This window comes from Hippoglossus hippoglossus, chromosome 10 (assembly GCF_009819705.1).
Source record: "Hippoglossus hippoglossus isolate fHipHip1 chromosome 10, fHipHip1.pri, whole genome shotgun sequence".
NCBI classification, from domain to species: Eukaryota; Metazoa; Chordata; class Actinopteri; order Pleuronectiformes; family Pleuronectidae; genus Hippoglossus; species Hippoglossus hippoglossus.
The window spans coordinates 9,932,108-9,944,947 of record NC_047160.1 but is presented as its reverse complement, the minus strand read 5'-3'; the positions used below and the strand labels follow the sequence as shown (position 1 = coordinate 9,944,947).

General features: G+C 46.3%; 1 protein-coding gene across 3 annotated transcripts in view; it reads left to right on the top strand.

Annotated features, from left to right (window-relative positions):
- Window positions 1-12,840, top strand: part of ppp2r2ba (protein phosphatase 2, regulatory subunit B, beta a) — a 46,159-nt gene that overhangs the window by 22,296 nt on the left and 11,023 nt on the right. The window contains exons 1-2 of one of the 3 annotated variants that reach the window (XM_034598222.1): window positions 2,953-4,002; window positions 11,968-12,065. In XM_034598222.1, the coding sequence (XP_034454113.1) occupies window positions 3,933-4,002; window positions 11,968-12,065 (168 nt within the window). In that variant the 5' untranslated portion in view covers window positions 2,953-3,932. Of the gene's footprint in view, window positions 1-2,952; window positions 4,003-11,192; window positions 11,336-11,967; window positions 12,066-12,840 lie in introns of those variants that run through there. The other 2 variants (XM_034598223.1, XM_034598221.1) reach the window with 2 other exon arrangements.

Here is a 12,840-nt window from a genome sequence, read left to right as displayed (position 1 = left end):
ACCCTCAATCTTGTTGGATTAACTGGAGGAAAATATTCAATATCTATTCTATTTAAACCAGACATTATCCAGTGGTCAATACTTAGTATTGACTGCAATCCATGAGATTCTGAGATATGAGGGAATTCCAGCGAAGGTGGGTAATAACTGTGCTGTGCAGGTGCTGTGCAGTCAAATATCTATACTATGTGTGTAAGCATGTGCTGTGTATGTTGTTTGGTATGCAGACAGCGTCTGTGCCGCCTGTGGCCCCTTCACCAGCATCTGCAGGTCAAGCAATTACCGCACATCAAGGAAAGCAATTGGGCATGACTAAAATATCATTGCCATGTGATTGTGTCCCTATGTTTGGTGCTGCTCGAGCCTAATTTAACCCACTTTGTCCATACGATCGAGGAGAATTGAGGACACGCTCTCCAATTCCGGTGCCTCCCCCGAGCATTTCCTGCAAGTCTGACACACAGCAGCTGGGTTGTATAGATGCCCTGTCACTGGTCTCCCGCCCCAGCGGAGTGGGAGACGGGGGGTAATGAACATGAGAAGTCAGGTATCAGAGGAGAACAAGTAGCTGGAGGTCTGGGGGAGGGAAGATTAAATGAGCCATGGGTTGCAGAAAGTTCAAAGCTCTGAGAATGTAACCCCTTTTCCACTGGTCAAAAAACCCACTACTACCTCTTTTAAAGTAATTGACTCCTTTCCCATTGCCAGTTGAGGAGTTTGCCTTTCTGTTTTTTCTCCTCAATGCATCAGGTTCAACCTCAACGCACTGAAAACTGAGATGCTCTCTCACCTTGCTGTCTTGCCAAATTAGTGTGTTCACTGGGATGTTGCGTTTCCATCAATGTCGATCTGAACTGGAGCAAGTATTTCCAAAAATCTATTTTGTACGAATTTGACATGACACAATTCGTTCATATGTATTCTAACCCCACATTCCACCATTTTCATAGCAAAACAACAAAACATTACATAACACTGATAAAACCAGTGTCTAATGCAAGGTTATCTGACCTGAGAGTGAATGTCGATGGCCAGATGTTAAGCCCCTCTTCCCCTGGTCAAAAAACCCCACAAAAACCCACTGTAATCTGGAACACCCGAGTGAACGTGCAAATGTTTTCTTCTTTATTTTGGCAGTCTAGACGCTGACACTGCACTTATTCTGCGCGACATTATGATGCACATTGAGCTTCAAGGCGTTGGTGCATAAATAGCCATGAATGTTTGTGTAGCCTGTACATATTGTTTTTTACACCTCAGGAAGAAGGTGCAACAGTGATTTTTTTCTTTGTATTGTACAAAATGCAACACTGGCAAAACAGTGAGACTCACTGGTGAAAAAAACAGAAAGGTAAACTCTTCTACTGGCAATGGAATATGAGTCAATCTTCTTTTACCACATACGTTTCCATATATATTCGCTAATTTTGGTGTAAACTGACCCTGGGGTCACCTGTGTGGTCGTGTAATTATAAAAAGCCCAACTGGTTTCCAATCAGTAGGTACATCATGAAGGCTGACATGGTTGAGGGAGGGGGGAGTGAAAATGAAAGGGTTGAAGGGGAAAGGAGATTGGCATATGTGCAGAGGGAGCGGGACAGAGGCAGACAGAGAGACGGTGAATGTCATTAGGGAGGCAGCATTGATCCCAGGCCCTGGCTCCGAGAGGCACCCTCCACTTATTCCTTCATTATACAGTCAAATATGTCTGTACCTTTAACTGCACCCTCCTGCCCTTCATCCGACTGTCTCGCTGCCTCATAATCCCCCTCCTCACCTCCCGACAGAATCTGACAAAACTCGGCCTCTCATGCATTTAGCTTCATTCCCCTTCAAATCCATTGTTTCCATTTCGATTTCATTCAGTCTCACTGCTCGGCTGTAACTTAGCCGAAGTGTAAGTTACAGCCGAGCAGGGAGGGGAGCCCTGCGTGTTTCCTTTTGTCCTCACAGACCCCTGTTTAAATATTGATAGAGATGGGAAACGCTGCTGACCGCTCAGTCAGATCTCAGAGGGTCAAGGATGGCAGAGCTTCTCTGCAGATTTCATTAGGGGAGCACAGGACTGTAAATATGGAAGCATGCGATTCCCGGGCCCTCGCCAACGCTCCAGCAGGCTTCATTATCTCCCTGCATGGATAATGCCCACGTAATGTATTCCGATGGAGATGGAGGTGTGATGGGGTGTAAAATAGCATGTGTAGGAAGGCCCTGTTTCTTTTTTTATTGTTTTTATGTACAAGCGAGCCTGCCTCGCTCACAGCCAGATCCCCATTAGTACAGAAGCAGAGGATTGGATGTGCAAATGGCCCCGTGGATTAGAGAGCTATAATGTGTTTAGGAGAGGGGGCTCTGCAATCTCTTTATTGCTGCTGCTGATGTGTGTTGAGGCTCGCACAGGGGAGATACCCAGGGTCCCTTTGTGGAACCAGAGAGATTTAGGGTAAAGTGAGTAGATAAGGGGAGGAGGGATGCACTGCCAGCACGCACACACACACGCACACGCACACGCACACACATCAAAGATTATAGTTTGAGGAGAAGAAGACTCGTTGTGTGTGGTGTTATTAAACTCAGCATGGAAATGAGATCTTCCCAGAAAGAGGCGCAGACGGTGGCCCTGCTAATCTAATTAATCAGCGTCTGTTTTTTTTTTTTTGGTCATCTCTCTGTTGCTCTCGCCTCTCCAGTTTTCTTCTTTACTCAGCTCACCCCCCCCCCCCCCCCCTCTCTCCTTTGTGCCCTCCTGATATCTATGTCTAAACTTCATGCTCACATTAGTGTATGGACAGAAATATGCCCAGTCATGTGCCTCATATAAAGCATCTCTTGTCTTCTCCTGGCAAGAATAGCTGCTGCTGTGAGGGAACTGGATCTGGGAGCATGGAAAGTAGAGGCTTATCCATGTGTCTGCATGCAGCAGGGTGCAGGGATGGTGGGGATGCAGGATCTACCAGGCTTTAGAGGCAACCTGCTACCAGGCCGTGGGGCAGCTGTCGGCTTTAACACGTACCAGACCTGGTTGATGGTGATCAGGGTGTGGGCGAACAGACCCTGAACTCTTCTTTATCTGGTGGTGGTGCTCTGATGGTGCTGGTGGTTCGACTGAGAATCACGTTTGCTGCCTGTGGTCTTTTTTTCTAAAGAGCCAGCCGCTAGGCAGCATGGGAGGGGCCGCCCACTGCTGAAGCGCAGCAGCAGCAGCAGCACAGTGCGCTATCCGTTGCAGTGAGTCAGCTGAGCTGCCGGTATCCAAGGCGCACGGAGACAGGGAGGGAGAGAGAGAGAGAGAAGAGTCTTTGCAGGATCTGGAGACAGAAAGGCCGATGTGCAACTTTGGAGAGTCTGACATGGAAATACTGAAGTGACAGGAGCAAGCTTGTTGACGCATAATCCCGCCCGCCCCGCTGGCGCAGGCACAGGGAGGGGGACAAATCAAACCTCACACAAACTCAAATCCTCCAGAAGAGACTCGCGGAGTGCGCTGCTGCTGCTGAGGCGGATTCAGCCACCTCCACGCAGGAAGACGCAACATTTTTTTGATGTTTTTTTTGACCCACCGTGGTGATGATGTGTGTCTTTTACGTGCAGTTGAATGATCTGAAGCAGAGGACGTAATGCGCTTTAATAATTAGGCTTTAAATCCACTGCTGGATTCGGCACAGTCCCTGCGTCGCGGACGGTGCGCGCTGTTGGATGCGCCCTGAGGTGTGGACAAGACCTGCCCGTGCATCATCATCATCATCATCATCAGCAGCAGCATCGACATCACAGGCATTTATTTGATCGCGGTTGTGTTTATTACACGGGGAGATCTGGAGCCATGACAGGCCCCCCGCTGGTCGCAGCACTGCCCGCCACCTGCTGACGGTACCGGGCAGGATGGTGAGCAGGTCTGCCGCGTTCAGGATCCCGAACCAGCCGATTTATCAATGGAGGAGGAGAGTGACACCCGGAAAATCAACAACAGCTTCCTGCGCGACCACAACTATGCAACCGAAGGTATTTAAAAAGTGATGATGTTGAGGGGAGAGAGAGAGAAAAAAAACCCCTATCCGGAGCTGTTACTCTGCAAATCACCTGAGGCTGTGGCTGGAGGGAAGCTGATATCACAGCGAATGCACCGGCCATTGCATGGGATCATTACAATAATATATTAGGCAAATAGCTCAGTGAATAAACATCACTGTGCAGTTCTTTACATGGATGCCTTTTGGCTTGCATTAGGTCATTTAAAGGGAATTTAATCGCACTATAATCTTCTGTGAGGGTATTAAAGAAGGCGTTGTTTCATGTCAATGTTCACATTGGAGGTTAGTGGTGTCACTGGCAGGAACTGATGAGGTGGCTTCCCATCATACATGCTATTTTAGGATCCCTTAATCTGCACGGACATGGAATAAAGCTGCTTCTGGAGTCTCGTGATGCAGTTGGAAGAACTGATCAAGAAATGATGAAGAGATGTATTTTCCTCACCCTGTGTTCACTTGTTGAGAGAATGAGACGGAGGAGACAGGGAGGGTGGCCTGATTTAAGGAAGCAGCATCTCTCTCACACACACACACACTTTTTCTTACAGTACATCTACATAACCATGCATTGAACAATAGCTGTGACTTGCAGAGCTTTTAAATCCCGCTCCCTGCTGCACATGAGCGTGTGTCCCCCCTTCGCTGACCACACATCGGCCTATTAACCATTTGATGCTTAATAGTTCCCTTATGTTCCACCAATCAGCTCCATCTGTCCTCCGCAAGCTGCTTAGATAAAAACACTGATTTACAGGTAGAGGTTATCGCTGATCTCATTACCACCTCCATCCTCATATATTAGATCATGCAGATTGGTTATGGACATTAACTTCAGTTATCAGTATGATCATAAAAAGCAGCGGGGACTAAGAGCTTTTCATTACACAGAGAAAACATTAACATAAGGTCAACTTCATCAGCTCGTGTTTACAAAGTCTTCTAGGGATGCAGCTAATGATTATGTTCATTATTGATTCATTTGCTGCATATTGATCAGCAAATTGTTTTGTCCATTAAATGTGGAAAAATGACCATCGTCATTTCAACCGACCAAAGGAGATTGCATCCAAATTGCTTGTTTTATTCAACCAATAGTCTAACAACCAAAGGTATGTAGCTTACTGTCGTGTGTGACAAATAAAAGCATCAAATCTTCACACATGTGAAACTAAACCCGACGAGTGTGAGGCCATTTTTGCTTGAAAATGACTAAAAATGAGGAATTAATAGTTGGCAAAATGATTTTACGCCAAATGACTAATTGATCAATGAACTAAGTGTTGCTGCTTCATTATCTTGTTACTGTAATGTTTTTGTCTCTAAATTCAGTGCACCTTGTTTTATTTGCACATTTCTAATTGTTTCTGCAGCAGTGGGGGAAGCCTTCAATTCATATCGCACCATTTTTGCCTTCCACTTACCACGGGGTTTAAAATCAGACAAAAAAGGAACAGATTTAAAATATGATGGAACATACCACAATCGAGCATCTATCCCATAATTGTAAGGAAAGAAAAGTGGTGTAGAATAGAGGTTGGTGGAGGGTATATGTGGCTGCAGGGTGGGTCAGAGCCACAATGGCTCCTTGGGTTTGCCAGTAGCTCAGGTTACTGATGCCACTGCAGGTTGGAGGAGAGACAAAGTCACAGCTCAGGAGGAAGATGGTCTCATTCTCCTGATGCTTTTTGTCTTTTTTGTCAAATTTAAACACAAGAGAGCATCATGATTTGTTCTGCTCCCCGGCTCTTTCGGATGAATCCCTGTCATTGCTAAACACACAGTCACTGGTTCATAGCGAGCGGAAGTGAAGTGGGGGTGGGAGTGGTGTGATGGATATCTTTGTGTGATGTGTGCGCTGAGATGAAAAAAAATGGGAGGAGAGCTTCTTCCAGCTTCTCCCTGTCTCTCCGTCTCCCTCCTTCACTCTGTCTCACCCCTTTGATGGAGAGAAAGTGTATTAGAGTTGTACAGGTTGTAAAACGTGTCTCCTTAAAGCAAAGCCCTGTCTAGTCTCTGGCCCATCTGTGCTTTTCAAACAATGAGACTCGACTTTTGTTATTTTCTTTATAGTGATAATTTATGGTTGAGCGTCACGCCTCATATATCATGAATGTGTGTGTGTGTGTGTGTGCGTGTGCAATCACTGTCTCTCCTTGTCTCTAAAAGGTATAGAGTCAGTCTACAGCCAAAGATCACACTAGCTGGTGTCTGGGTCCATCGCCCCTCAGTAATAAATTCACCAAAGTGCACATGTTCCATCAGGCCTGGTCCATTCAGACCACACACACACACTTACACATGCATACACAGGTCCCTCAACAGTGGTGGCGAGCTGGTGAGGATTTCCCCCCAGGCCATGCCAGAGCGGCAGGACACTTTAATGATGTCACATTTTAATGATGTCACTCATGCTGACCTTTGCCTCGCACCAATCCCATGCCTCACTGGGCCCCTGGGCGGATACATTGACACGGTGTGTGTCCACGCTGATGTGAGCAAAGCTGTGCTGGTCATTTATAGCTGGGTGTGAAATCTCAACGTCCCCTCGACCATAAAGGCAAAGTTTCCAGAAGCTTCATTGTTGTCGAGCTGAGAGAAAATTACATTGCGGGCTAATTTGCATTCACCCGCCGCCTGCAGATGACACGCAGCTAATGGTGATAGGATGGATGGTTCTGGGCTGTGTGTCCCTACAGTTGTGTATAAGTGTGTGTTAAGTCAATGGACTGTTACACTCCTACAACATGGCTCCTAGTTAATTCCACCTGAATGTGTTGTGTGATGAAACCGTCAAATGACAGAACACCACGCTGGATGTAAAAAATGCAAATCGCTTCCTCGCTGTGAGGCAGCACCTAACCTAACGTCTGCTTTGCTATTGATTTCTGGTCCTTTACAATTTAGCCACCGGAACAATGACCTGAAGATCTATTGGTAGGAGGTGTAATCCCTTCCTCCTTCTCCCCCCCCTCTCGTCTCCCTCTTTCCCTCTCTCTTTGCCTTCGCCACTTACACTGTACGTCTGTCTGATGCAAGTACAAGCCTGTGAGTGTGATGTGACCCCTGTAGCCCCGCTGAATACTGATGCAGTGCTGTAACAGAGAGCTCACAGCCTTTATTGCTGCTGCAGATGAGAGCAAGGGGGGGGGGGGCAGCGAGCCTAGTTGTTGGTGCCAAGGCAAACGGCCTGGGGCCACACTTTAGGACCCCGGCATAAAAAAAAAGCTTAGCCCACCATACCCTCAGGTCCCATCCATTATTCACTATATGAAACACTCAAAACGCACAAGCCCCGCCGCAGCACGAAGCGCAAGAGGGATAATGTCTATGTGTGTGTGTATGGGGGTGCATGGTGTGGGGGGTGGCGGGGGCTTAATGGCAAGCTGTGAAGTTGGGGAGAGTCACACTCCTTATTCAGCAGCTGCTTTCATCCCCTGATTAGCTTCTTATTAAGTCTGCAGCTCCATGAAATTTGAATGAGAATTTATTAAAGAATACCCGTAGTGTTTCTGCTGTAGGATGATTGCAAACAAAATTCAAAAAAATTATAATATCCTACTTCTCAACTGCAAAAGAGCTTCCTGGTGAGTGGATTTGAGGTGCTGCTGTGATAGATGTACTGAGTGCGAGTCAATCGGAGGGCCGCTAGCCCGCAGGCTAAGCAGTGTTTGACCTTTCTGGACTTTATAATGGGACACATTTGTAAGTTTTGATAGCTAATTCCTGCGTCCTGCGTGTCGTCACTCCACACGCTTCGTGTTCTGGTGATAAGGTCATCGCGGAATGATGCAGGTTTTGTGCAGCAACGTTCTCGTCTTTGATTCATTCCTCCCTCAAACACAAGGGAGATGAAAGGGATTGCACCAAAGCAGCTCAGACAGACAGATAGAGAGGGAGTGCGTTTTTTTTTTGTTTTGGTGGTGAATTATAATTCTGTGTGCCCCCGTTTCTCCACCATCCCCCCCCTACATCTTCAGTTTCTAAGAGAATACCAAATAACAAGCATTCTAAATGATTCCTTTTGGTATTCAGCTTGGTGCTGGCGGGGATCGATCACTTATTTCACTCCTTTTCACCACCCCGTGTTTCGCCCTGTCCTGTATTGTGTCTGTAGTGTGATGTGTTCCAACGCCGAGGTGTTAATGAAGTGTGAGGAGTGAAGCAGTAACACGTCTCGCCCATTTCACCCCCAACTCCCTGTGGGGGGAGAGTGGGGACATAGAAAAGCAAACGCACACACAAAATGCACACACTAGAGCACATACACACACATGCAGACAAAACACACACACACACACACACACATACACACTGTCTCAATCTCAAGGGGTTGATCCAGGAGAAACCAGGTTAATTAGCTTGTTCACTCCACATCTTACAAAGAGTCATGCTCTTCAGATGAAGAGAGCTGTGTTGTGCTCTGTTGCTTTGTGTGCAGCTAATAAAGCCTAATAAACCCTTAATCATATGGCTGGCTACCAGACCAGTAGGTAACAAGGCGTATTCAAACATTTTGTTTGATCTCCATTGTTGCTAATGTGAAATGAAGCTGTGATCAGCTGCTAATTCAAAACAGAAATGGGCCTTTTCATGTGCAGAATTTGTACATGTTTGGCGTCCATGTTGCAGGAAGAAAAGATGTGCTGACCAATACATATTGTTGATTATCACAGAAGGAACATAGAGCGGCGGGTGAAAGAGAGTGCGAGAATGGACCTGAATTCCCCCCCCCCCCCCCCCCCCCCCCCCCCCCCCCAGCCTGATCCTTTGACGCAGGCAGCTCAGCACAAGTGCTGTAATCCTCCCCTCACCACGTCTAACACTAACAAAGCATTTACACAACACAATGTTGCTCCCGTCCCTCCCTCTACCTGGAATCACTGCGCGCCACTTACACAACTGTATTTCCATGCATGAACTCAAACTGTTTTGGGTCTGTGTGTCTTACACAACCCTCCCAATGCCAGCGGATCAAGACCCACTTCGTTTTCTGGGGTTTATTTCACCCCTGACAGGATTATGTGCTGTCTAGAGGTTAGCTAGGGTGCTCCTATTTTGGTCTTTGCTGGCGTCTGTGCCGGTGAGACTCACTGTACGATCTTTTTGTTGACCTACTTAGAGAAACAAACCTCTGTCCCCAGACTCCCCCCTCACTCACAATCATTTCTTTTAGTGGCCCCTTCTGTTATGTGATATAGATGTTGCGAGCTCAGGCATCTATAAATACATTCAATATCCTCACTCACCCGCCCTGTGTTTGTGGCTCCTCGTTCACAGTTTTCATTCCAGAATCAATGCATATCTATGTTTCCACCCAATTGATCTGACGTCCAATTCTATATTGCATGCTGAAGGGTGTTATTGCAGTTCAGGTTGGCGAGTAGAAACAGATAAGAGCGGTGCCATGCCCGTTTTATTTCACTGGTACAGACACACATCACAGCAGCAGGCTCACAGGCTTGTCTGCGTTATTACTGGTGATGGATGTGTGTTATCTCGAGCATCACTCTGATGCATCAAGAAGCGCTGACCTGTCTGTGTCAGACCTGGCTGGCCACAGGATTTATGGGCTTCATCTGGTTATGGTCTGCTGATGAGGCTCTGTGTGTGTGTGTGTGTGTGTGTGTGTGTGTGTGTGTGTGTGTGTGTGTGTGTGTGTGTGTGTGTGTGTGTGTGTGAGAGAGAGAGAGAGAGAGAGAGAGAGAGAGACAGAATGTGTGAGTACACATTTGATCAGTTGAATCACCGGCCAGCTGCTAATCCTACTCCACCTTGAAGATGAGGCTCACGTAATAAAATTCTGATCTGATGCAAGCGGAAATATTCAGGGGACCCGCCCACCTGCAGCCCTGCTGTTAATCAATTTGTTCCCTGGAGTGAAATTTCATCTGAAAAAAACCAGCACGCTGCCATTCAAACACAATTCCATCAGTGGCCGAGGTTGTCCGGTTAGAATACATTTGCATGAGGAAAAACTCATTTAGGGAAGCGTTCCATCACGTTGTGAGTCTCAGCTCACTGGCTCTTGCCGATTCTTCATTTACTGAGATGATTGAAGGATGTATGCGTGTGTAAACTCGTTAAACGGCATCCATCAATTACTGTTTCTCTTCAGTGACTTAATGTGTTGATGATGAGGGATGGAGAGAGGGAGTGGGGGAAATTGGGAAAAAGAGGAGTATGAAGGACAAAAAGGGAGAAAGAGAGACAAGAATGCTGACTGTTAAGCCGATTCCATTCGATTCACATCAGTGGCTTTGGCTTGATGGAGCTGGGAGAAGACACTATTGTGTGTGTGTGTGTGTGTGTGTGTGTGTGTGTGTGTGTGTGTGTGTGTGTGTGTGTGTGTGTGTGTGTGTGTGTGTGTGTGTGTGTGTGTGTGTGTGTGTGTGTTGCACATGCAAGTCTCTGTGCACCCAGGGGATCAATATATGCGGTAATAAAACAGCGATAACCCCACTTTTGTGTGTTTTTTGCGCGCATGTGTGTATGCAACCACTCTATGGTGTGTCAGTGGGGTTCTCCCGGGTTGTAATTAGGTCAGAGTGTGTCTTAGTTTCAAATGTGATTAGGATTGCCCACCTACATGGCCACAAAAATCCCTCTGGTCTCACCTTTGAATGTGGCTTCCTTTTCAACAATTAAATGAAACAAGGGGAAGAGGCACACGGACACCACACACACGCACACCACACACGATAACGCTTTTGCATTTCCACCATGCACAAAGCTCTATGGGAAGAGATGAGCCAGTCTGCAGGGACTCTATTGTCTGAAGTAGTGCACTGCATTGAACTGCACACACTCCCCCAGATGCAGTACCAGGGTTTCACTCTATTGCAGCACTCGCTCTGTCTGCTGAATTACAGCAAGCATCAGCAACTAAGTCTGAGAGCTATTGGCACACACACTCACAGACACATATTCACCCCTCCGACTGCTGCTAGAGATGGAAACGGTCTCCATAGCAACATTCCCCTCTCCTGTTCAGCACTCTGCCAGTAGCAGGTCCACAGAGGGCGTGGGGGGTACAAAACAACAAGCTCACTCTCTCTTTCTCTCTTTTTCTCTGTCTAATATTATTGTCACTGTTAAGCAAAGGGCTAGCCTCCACTGTATGTGTATGTCTGTGTTTGTGTTTGTGTATGTGTGTGTGTGTGTGTGTGTGTGTGTGTGTGTGTGAGACCGACATTATGCTATGCCCTTTTAGCCCAGGGCTGTATAATAATTACAGTCACCATTAGCCTCTCCTAAATCCAAGCAGATGTATGTGTTTGAGGAGGAGAGGAGAAGCTACCTTAAGAGTAGGTGTCTGTTGGTTGAATTATACTGGAGCTATGCAGAGACACTGAGAAATGTTGGGGGTGTAGACAAAAGAAGGCAATTATATCTTACAAGCGTTATATCTCTGTCGTCCAGATAGTGCACTGCACAGATTGGAAGTTAAAAAGTAGGCGTAACATTTGTCATCCACAAAGGAGAACACATTTTAAAGGTTTACGATCTTTTTTAATGAAGGAGCAGTCGAGTCTTGGAGCAGCACAGGGTCTTGCAGCCAACAGGAGACTGAGGAATGGCATTATTATCGAGGTGGAAGAGCCCTATAAAAAGCAGAAGTGCAATTAAATGACAACGATTGTCTCACTTCAATGAGACATGGTGCTGAATTAGTTGATATCATGCAGTGACTCATCCAGTGGTTTGTCCTAACCCATATTTCTACAAAAGTAGGGTAACAGTGCCAGAGAGTCCTCTATGGGTTTGTCACGAGATTCCCCTCCCCTTCCCTTCTCCTTCCCCTCCTGTGTTTTCTAGAAATCACTGCACCACATCTGACTTGAAAGCGCTTTCTTTTTGTCTGACTCCTACCTTGACAGCTTTTGTCCACACTGACATTTTCTCCCCCTCCTCTCCCTCTCTGCTTCCTGTGTTGCAGCTGACATTATCTCAACGGTGGAGTTTAACTCATCGGGGGAGCTGTTGGCCACCGGGGATAAAGGAGGCAGAGTTGTCGTCTTCCAGAGGGAGCAGGAGGTAGGAAATGCCAACAATGCTACGCTAATTACGCTGCCCTTCTGCTGAGAGGATTTCACAGCCTTGAAACATTAAAGTTGCTTTTAAATAACAAGGGAAGGTGTATTTTGAAAAGGGCTGCTGGTTGGAAATCTAAAAGTCACCACGAATGATAAAAATCCCTTTAACCACAATGAGGCTTTGATCATTATGTCATGTTTCATGCAGAAGCATCATTCAATTCTGAATTACAGTTAAGATCCCAATGATCCCAGCATTTAATACACATGTAGTATTTTTTATTTAATACAATGTTCATTCAGTATAAATGACATATTTGATATCCTTTTAAAGTCATACTTAAACTGGAGGTGCATAGATTTGTTTTTGCCCATAGAAAAAGCATGGGTAGCTTTTTCTCCCTATTTCAAATCTTTATGTGAGGCTATGGTAACCGTTTGCTGGAGAGAGTGAATAAGCATATTTCCTAAACGACTAAAGGAATGAATCTCTCCATAACACATTCGATGTAAACAACAGGCCGACTTTAACGCCCATCTCTCTGGCATAATTCAAAAGTCTCCCTCTCGCCTCCAACTAGTTCAGAACGCAGCAGCTCGGTCTCTTACTGATTTAAATGTAAGACATCACACCACCCCAATGATGGCTTCGCTCCATTGGCTCCCTGTTCGGTTTAGAATGGATTTTAAGGTTTTACTGATCACTTTTAAAGCTTGCCTTATTCTGGCCCCAAACACAGTAGAAATGTTGGCCCTATACGAGCCAGCTCACAGCC